The sequence below is a fragment of the Camelina sativa genome, chromosome 15, assembly GCF_000633955.1.
Source record: "Camelina sativa cultivar DH55 chromosome 15, Cs, whole genome shotgun sequence".
NCBI lineage: Eukaryota > Viridiplantae > Streptophyta > Magnoliopsida > Brassicales > Brassicaceae > Camelina > Camelina sativa.
The window spans coordinates 2,455,230-2,464,276 of NC_025699.1; the positions used below are offsets into that span (position 1 = coordinate 2,455,230).

Here is a 9,047-nt window from a genome sequence, read left to right on the forward strand (position 1 = left end):
TAGTTGTGTTGTGGTCTGAATGTGGTTGGGAATGATGTTTTGCAGGTGGGGAGATACGCTGATCCGCGCGATGGATGTGCTGCAGCGGCAGCAGAATCGTACAAACTGTGGTTGGAACATGAGAATAGGACAGATGATATCACAATTATCATTGTACAGATTAAAAAGCTGTCTTAATGAATGATTCAAATTCCTATTTGCCCCTTTGTTTGATTCTGTACTGTATTGTCACAGATTCCTTCTATATAGCAGATGTTTAAAGTAATGCTTTCTCTCTCTCGGTTTCGTATATGAGCTTCTCTTACCAAGAGTAAATGACGTGTTTACTACGCTATTTGCTTTAAAACGTTGCTTGTTGCTGAGAATAAGATATTGACGACACAGACAAGTTTTTCATGTTTGTTTTGTTTTTTTCCAAATTATAGAATGAAAAAACATTATTGAAAAAGCCCGCCGATGATTTACTAGAAATCATCAACTAATTGCCTTTAGATTTAAAGGAAAACAACAGAAAGAAACAAGAAATACTGTTTACAAAGACATGAGACTCTCTATAGCAATTCCTTCATATATGACCAATCTAAAGCAGTGTCGCCGTGGATCAAAATTGGTAGGGTAAATGCGGGCCTTTTGGCCTATTTAATAAGATTACTGTCACAGGAGAACAAGAAGAAGAAGACTTTTGTGTATTCCCCTGGTGTGGCAAGGAGAAACTCACCATGTTGTCACCTTGAACTGTGAAGATGTGAAGAGATGGACTGTGCTGCGCGACAGAGTTGATGAAACATGGCAGGGTGGTGAAGAGTACCTCCGAGAGGTTGGATCCAGAGGGACCGTATCTATGGGGTTTAGCCGTTTAGGGGTTTAGACATAAATTTTTCATCATGTTACAAATTTAGTAATGTAACTATAAATAGCGCCTAAGAATTTTTAGTTTCACGCGCTCGTTGTAGTTTCACGCGCCAAAATTTGCGTATGGGGGAGCCAACGACTGCGAACTGATGACACGTATTTTGACAAAAACTGACATGCTACAACAATCACTAAACAAAGGGTTGAATGAAACAAATCAGAAGTAAATACAGAGCTTCTCGGCTATGCTATTCTGTACTAAGTTACATTTCTCCAACAATTCATCTAGTCTCTCACTCTCTCTCTCCTTTATCGTCTTCTTCTCAGCTTCTTTACCTTTACTTCTCCATGATCTCTCGGTTTCATCAGCTAACTCATCATCCTCAGTTATCATCATATCAATCCTTCCACAAGCTTCTCTGCTCTTCTCCAACATCGACTCGTCTATGTCTCTATTATCATCAATAAGCGTTTCTGTCTGTACTGGTTCAACAACTCTCTGGCCTTTGTGTTCATATGGAGGAGACGACTCGAAGGGGCTGCAGCTGATTTGGATCATTTCATGAAGCAATGGAATATTTGGAGGAGAAGATTGGTATGATGCATCTTCAGACAAGAATTTATCTGCGTAGCTTGAAGTTGACATGGTGAGATCAGAGTTCAGTACGTAAGCTGAGGAAGACGATGAATCAGACAAACCCATTATCCGCCAGTTGAAGATCCTCTGGAAGATACCAATCCATCTAGGGATGATATGGTAGCGGCTTGAGTTATGGAGTTCGAGTCTAGTGTTTCTTTCGAGCATCACTCCTGTTTCTTTGGTAGCTAATGAGACTCCCATAAGATTGCTTCTCTGTGTTAAGTACTCAACTAAGCATCCCTCGAGTCGTTGCGTATGGTTCTCTATCTCAGTACCAGAAGCACATCCTTCGGTTAACCATGTCAAATCATCTTCAATATATGGGAGCTTACAACTCTCTAGCACGGAATTGAGTGGTTCGATGTTCTCTGCACGGCTCCAGTCCAGGTTGGGAAGATACCGCTTCACCATTAGACGTTCTTTTCTATTATCCTCGAGCAACATTGTCTCGGGGCAAGGCCAACCGATGGGATTTGCTTCAGCAGCAGAAGTGATGTTTCTTTTTGATGTTTCCAATGCGTCGTTGAAGGCTGATATGCAGATGTTAGGACCAACCTCCTGATCTGGCATCTGCTTAAGCAACTCCAGGGAAAAACTGAAATGGGTCAGAACCAGTTCCCGAGGTTTAACATGATGAAGATTCGGTTGCAGCGGTGAATTGCTCGCCAGCCATTTAATCCCATCTCTTAGCCGTGAATCGTTGAAAAAATGAACTTCCTGTCCTTTTTGGGACTTATTAGCAATAGAAACTATGGAAAAGCTTGCTATCTTTGATTTGTTAATATCATGGAGACCAAGTCCCGAGACGATACCAGTGTCAGGCTCAATGCGTTCCCCATTGCATGAGCTGATCACTACAAGAAGGGGAAGAACTGAACCACAGGGTACTGATTCGAGAATGTGGTTAAGCTGTTCTCTCTGGAGATTCAAAGGGAGGCCTCCAGATGCAAGGAAAAGGACTGCACTTGCACCACGTGTTGTTTCGCATATATCATTATCAGCGTCCACATCCCTAGCTACTGAGAGACAGCATGTGAAATCTGAATCAGACCTATTTGCAACCCATTTGTTCCATACCGACACACCAGGAGCTGAAAACAGCAGATTATCATCGTTGGGCCTATGTTCTGCATAAGGCATAAGCTTTGATGATAACCATCGACTGGCTGCTGAATGCGTAACCTGACTTGCAGAGGATGCTGTGTTTACTGATTTAGTCTGAGTACATAAGATGACCTTCCAGCTTATGCATTTTGATTCTGGATTTCTTCCAACTAGTATATCAGCTATCACATCTGAAATATTCAGCCTTGACCATGATTTTTCATGTTCTTCAAATCTTCTCCTCATGGCTTGATCAATGTCAAACTCATCACACGCCCTTGATTGCTGTGTATGAAGAGAAAACCGATATTACACTACCAACCTCAATAATAGTACATGCGTTTTAAGACTTTTAATGCTGAAACTTACATCAGTTTTGCTAAATCGGATAGGAGTACCCAGGGATAGTGAATTCAGTGCAGCAGCTGCTGCTAACTGTCGATGCTCCCGCAATTCACTTTGTCGTGAAGCCCACCGTTTCCATAATCTGCAAAGATTATTAGAGAAAAGATAAAAATAACCTAAATCAATTGTCAATTTGCATGAGGAGCTGACAAACCTTATGATCAACTTGAGTTTTGCCTTCGCCACTTCCTCATCATACTGGTTTACGATGACCCCATTCTCATCCTCGTCTTCCTGTTCAATGTCATTGTCATGGAAGTTCTTTTCCAAGGTACTAATAAGTGCAGCTTCAGGTACTGGTTCTTCCAAAGCATATTCTTTTCCCACACTTGTCGAAGACTCTGCAATTGTAGTTACAGGCACAATCTCCATTGGCATAGACTTCGGACTTTGTTGCAAAGCTGGTCCCGGCACAAGATTCGTATGTGCAATTGGAAATTTAATTTCCCCAGGAGACATACCAATACTATGGTCATTAGGTTGCTTTTCCAAATTCCAGGATTTAGTTTGAGGAAATCCAGTGGAACCAAAAGGAGAATATAGCTTCACGGGAGAATGAAATCCACCAGCTGATGTAATGTCATTTTGTTTCTGTTGATGCTCCACTGGATTTATAACAGATGGCCCCACTGGATTTATAACAAATGTCCCCACTGGCTTGTCCTCCTCTGGTAGGAAGGTTGTCTTGAAGTCAGTCATTTCGTTATCAACTAGACGCATGGATGTTTGTTTCTTAAGACTTCGAGCAGGCGGCATTTCCTGTTTATGGGGGGTAATACATGGTTGATGTCCTTTAGTTGATTCTGTGAGCAAGGAGGGTAATGGAGAGGGAGTAGAAACATCTTCCTCTATTGATGGAGCAGAAACATCTTCCACTATGGTTCTTGACTTTTTCATGTGAACAAGTTTTGAGCATTTTGTTTTGTAATCCTTATCAACATGGAGAAACAGATCATCCTTTACCATGTATGGCTCTTCAAACACTTTTATTGAAAAGCCATGGTACTCCAACAGGGCTTCTATGTCTTCTTCCTGAATTCCATCACCAGAAGAAAAATGTAAGACCTCTAGCAACTTCTCTGTTATAGATAAAAAAAAAAAAAGGAATACACCAAGCAACGAAGTGATGGAAGAAATACCTCCATCCCTATCCACTTTGACGTATCTGAAACTNACTGGCTTGTCCTCCTCTGGTAGGAAGGTTGTCTTGAAGTCAGTCATTTCGTTATCAACTAGACGCATGGATGTTTGTTTCTTAAGACTTCGAGCAGGCGGCATTTCCTGTTTATGGGGGGTAATACATGGTTGATGTCCTTTAGTTGATTCTGTGAGCAAGGAGGGTAATGGAGAGGGAGTAGAAACATCTTCCTCTATTGATGGAGCAGAAACATCTTCCACTATGGTTCTTGACTTTTTCATGTGAACAAGTTTTGAGCATTTTGTTTTGTAATCCTTATCAACATGGAGAAACAGATCATCCTTTACCATGTATGGCTCTTCAAACACTTTTATTGAAAAGCCATGGTACTCCAACAGGGCTTCTATGTCTTCTTCCTGAATTCCATCACCAGAAGAAAAATGTAAGACCTCTAGCAACTTCTCTGTTATAGATCAAAAAAGGAATACACCAAGCAACGAACTGATGGAAGAAATACCTCCATCCCTATCCACTTTGACGTATCTGAAACTGGGAGACCCTGATTCTGTTGAAGACCCGAGTGAAGAGAAGCGAGTGCCTGAGTTCTTAACTGATGCAACAAAATAATGCTTAGATCTCAGTGAAACAATCACACATCAACAATATAAGCTTTTATACCCACAAAAGATATAAGCACTTACCTTCGAAAAGTGAGCATGCATTAAACATGCTTGAAGATAGCTTGCTTTCCGTGCAAGGCGAAAGAAGGCTATGAAATTGCCAGTTCTGCAAGCTCTGTTATTTCACAACTAGTATCAATACTCACCTAGATCCAGTTAACAAACTAACAACCAGAAAAAAAAAAATTCAAGGAACAACCTGGCTACATTGCGGGCAAAGAGAACTTCTGAAGTTTGCCTTATTTCTGGAGTCATATTGGCAAGATCAAGAGAAAGCTCTGAAGGTTCAACCTAACAAGACGAATTTATTGTCGGGTTAAGAACTTAGCCAAAATTCTGACCGCAAATTTTACCCAGAAGGACTTACCTTATATCCAGGATGCTTGTCGAGTTTGAGAAGAGCATAATAGCCACGAAACTCTTTCTCTGTAGGAATAATTATACCTTTCTTCCTGTGATCATCATACATTTGAAACAACTCCACAGATGTCTTGTTCATCTGCTCAATATTCAAGTGGGCATCAAACCCCTCTGAAAAGCCCTCTCCTTTCGTATATTCACATAGCTCATGCATTGCAATGATGTGAAGTCTTATCTGTAGCAAGAAAATCCATAGTAAGAACACACACATCCAAAACAGAATATCGATATAATATGGGCTTTATATAAAGATAAAAAGAAAAACAAACCATTTGCTCCAGTAAAGTAATAGCTTCTCGGTTGAAAATATGTTGCATTCTGAGATCCATACGAATAGCTCTCATCCTATCCCATAAGAAATTGTACATGCCTAGAAAGTTTTCATTGTAAGGTCGATCTAGCAAACTCAGCAAATATTCCATTGTATTCTGCAGGATTGGCATTGGTCGTATCAAAACTGCTTCTCGCTCCGCCGTCCTGGTATACTATTCAAAGGCAGATATATAAGTAGTCATCACGATGAATGAGTATTTGTCATCTAAGAAACAATCTGAAGCTTAATTGATATGCAAAGCAGCAAAGGTGAACTTACTTTCTTCACAGCAAGGGATTTGCTCGTCTGGTTCCTATCTCCATCCACACGCTCATAATGGTCCAAGTCGCCCTTCCTTTCACGCTCCCCCCGTTCCGACTCTGGGAAGATGAAAAAAAAAATCCATCATTATTTTTGTTCTACATTCACATCAGTTAGGGGCAAGATAAATATTGTTTGCAACGCAATTCCTTTTTAATCAGATTATGTGAACCAAAGAATATACGCTCAGTCATCGTTTTATAAGCTTGTCTCAGGCTTATGCTTACCAGGACACATGTCAGGGCATAAACCAATGATAAGAGAGGGTTGCTCCGAGCTTTCATAATTAGACAAGGAATCTCCCTTCCCGGTATCCCTACTTGATTCCAATGAATTGAACATTTGTTTGTTGTCCAGAGGTTTGGTAGTTTTATTTACAAATGATTTAGTAAGTTGAGTATCAACAGATCGGTCTGCAATAGGCTCCAGTTCACCCTTGAAGCGAGCAAGTCTCTTTGCCCTGGCCTGCTCTTCTCTGTAAAAATCCACACAGTTCAGAAAACTTGAAGAAATGATCCACAAATTAAAATAAAGAGTCAGTACTGTGTGGTTTAACAATTTACCCTTCCGTACAGTCTTGAGAAGAGAAAGAGTTTCGCTGGATATCCTCTTCAGCTGAATATAAAGGTGGAGATCTCGTCCTTTTTGTAGCAGGTGAACTGCTTGTCTTACCCGCGTTGTTGAAACTATTTACAGAGGAGGGCTGCCCAGGAAATTGAGAATCTGAACTTCTTGAAAGCATATATGTCTTCGATCCTGACGTAGGAGGAGATGTTGAAATCCTATCACAGAAACAGCATGCCTAACTAAGAAAAAGCTTTTAAGGAACATCTAACCAGATATAGAAAAGCAGATTTGTTGCGAGGGCATTACTTAAAGCTGCAAGTGGAGTAAGCATGACTTTACAGGCTAGTTGTAGAAATCTTCCATGAAACCATTACGCGTACACCGATTTACTAACGATAAAGTTTCTTAGGATTGTAACTCTATTCTTAATTTTGATTTCTCCTGCCCTTCATACTTGCATGTAGGACACGAGGTGCTGTCTACCTTGATTATATTCAAAATAATAAGCTTTACAAAGTAAGTGTCATGCTTTCTACCTTCGAGAATCATGCTGAGAAAATATGGAGTCGTCTCCCAGAGGTTTATCAGAAGAATTTCTTCTTGTAGCTTCCTGAATTTCAGCTGCTTCATGTGCATAGGGAAATGAAGAGTTTGGGGTTTGGTCTTGATTAATCAACCGATTGGGATTGCTCCTTGACCTCATTGGATTATTCTCCACAGACGACGGAGAGCGCCTACAAAAACATGAGAAAAAATTTTCAAAAGTCAGTGAGACAATAGCGTAATAATCAGCACAAAATGCAAAATAAACAAGTATGGTTCAAATTCCTATCCATAAAAACACCGCAACTTGTGATATATTTTATGACCTTATAAAAAAATTAAATCCAACAACAAAAAGAGAGGGAGGGATGAAAAAATTATGACACTGACAATAAAAAAGCTTACATCCAAGGTTGGCTAGATGGCGGCTGAAAATCATCTGCCAAGTTGCCATTCTCAAAACCTGATACTGGTGGTTGATTTCTTCGAGAAGATCCCAAATTCTGATCAGGAAGAAAATCTGACCGACTGAAAAAAAAAAAAAAAAATTGAGGATTTTATAGATTGACGTTAGTTACATCAAAATTCAAAAGCATGATATTCACTAATCCCCACAGTTATGCGTATACATCTCATTTCCTAGCACCTAGACCACACAACAGACTTTTNATTTCTTCTTGTAGCTTCCTGAATTTCAGCTGCTTCATGTGCATAGGGAAATGAAGAGTTTGGGGTTTGGTCTTGATTAATCAACCGATTGGGATTGCTCCTTGACCTCATTGGATTATTCTCCACAGACGACGGAGAGCGCCTACAAAAACATGAGAAAAAATTTTCAAAAGTCAGTGAGACAATAGCGTAATAATCAGCACAAAATGCAAAATAAACAAGTATGGTTCAAATTCCTATCCATAAAAACACCGCAACTTGTGATATATTTTATGACCTTATAAAAAAATTAAATCCAACAACAAAAAGAGAGGGAGGGATGAAAAAATTATGACACTGACAATAAAAAAGCTTACATCCAAGGTTGGCTAGATGGCGGCTGAAAATCATCTGCCAAGTTGCCATTCTCAAAACCTGATACTGGTGGTTGATTTCTTCGAGAAGATCCCAAATTCTGATCAGGAAGAAAATCTGACCGACTGCAAAAAAAAAAAAAAAATTGAGGATTTTATAGATTGACGTTAGTTACATCAAAATTCAAAAGCATGATATTCACTAATCCCCACAGTTATGCGTATACATCTCATTTCCTAGCACCTAGACCACACAACAGACTTTTTATGAAATATAAAAGAGGAAGGTACATGATGCAAAACACATAAGGTGTACAAACCCGGCAAATAGACAAGTACTAAGAAAGCCAATGATATATGATAGGGATAAAGAACAGACACAATGATTATTTTAGAAAGTGCCATAGATGGCCTTCATCTAAAGGAAATGACATAAGCGACCTTTTTCTTTTTGAATCTTGTGATCGACCAATCTCAACAGCATCAGTTCCAATTCTGGAAAGAATGTGAGATGTACTAGCTGGAAACGTGGCCTGACTATGTTCACCATGATCTTTCAAGAAATTCCTTGATCCATCGTGCCCCAATTGAGGATTTAAAGTAGGCCTGAGAGGAAAAAAATGCAGCAGGTCAAATTCAGCTAACTCATCAAGAACAATCCAGCAGCTTGCTTGGTAAAGTTTATAAGGTCAATCCGGCGACAATGATCTCTTTGGAGCTTCAAAGTCACTGCCATAGTAAGCCCTTGTGTACTAGGCAGAAAAACTTTCAGCATTCCATCACATTCTACTTTCTTCCTACTGCTATAATTTCAATTGCAGAAAACTGAAAGCATATGAGATGTGTGATTAACACAGTTGCCACATATGACACTCTTCTAGTCTTCTTAGTCAAAATATTTCACGTATGCTTTTACCTCTGAACTCCAGGAAATTGGTAAGGTCTCACAGAGGGGCTTGGACGTGGAAAAGCTTCTGAACCCCATGCTATTCCATTGGAAGGTTCCGGGCTCCTAAAACAGATAACATTAAAGGGTTCCTAT

The 9,047-nt window shown here is 39.8% G+C and overlaps 1 protein-coding gene across 1 annotated transcript in view; it reads right to left on the minus strand.

Moving 5' to 3' along the window:
• Nucleotides 1,041-9,047, minus strand: part of LOC104744791 (SAC3 family protein B-like) — an 11,786-nt gene continuing 3,779 nt past the window's right edge. Inside the window, exons 5-19 of the mRNA XM_010465896.1 lie at nt 8,922-9,017; nt 8,447-8,611; nt 8,009-8,131; nt 6,977-7,174; nt 6,437-6,655; nt 6,101-6,348; nt 5,832-5,932; nt 5,509-5,724; nt 5,187-5,414; nt 5,019-5,110; nt 4,841-4,934; nt 4,657-4,749; nt 3,156-4,033; nt 2,966-3,083; nt 1,041-2,881 (exon numbers count right to left, since the gene is read on the minus strand). Coding sequence (XP_010464198.1) covers nt 1,070-2,881; nt 2,966-3,083; nt 3,156-4,033; nt 4,657-4,749; nt 4,841-4,934; nt 5,019-5,110; nt 5,187-5,414; nt 5,509-5,724; nt 5,832-5,932; nt 6,101-6,348; nt 6,437-6,655; nt 6,977-7,174; nt 8,009-8,131; nt 8,447-8,611; nt 8,922-9,017 — 4,681 coding nt within the window. The 3' untranslated portion in view covers nt 1,041-1,069. The remainder of the gene's footprint in view (nt 2,882-2,965; nt 3,084-3,155; nt 4,034-4,656; nt 4,750-4,840; nt 4,935-5,018; nt 5,111-5,186; nt 5,415-5,508; nt 5,725-5,831; nt 5,933-6,100; nt 6,349-6,436; nt 6,656-6,976; nt 7,175-8,008; nt 8,132-8,446; nt 8,612-8,921; nt 9,018-9,047) is intronic.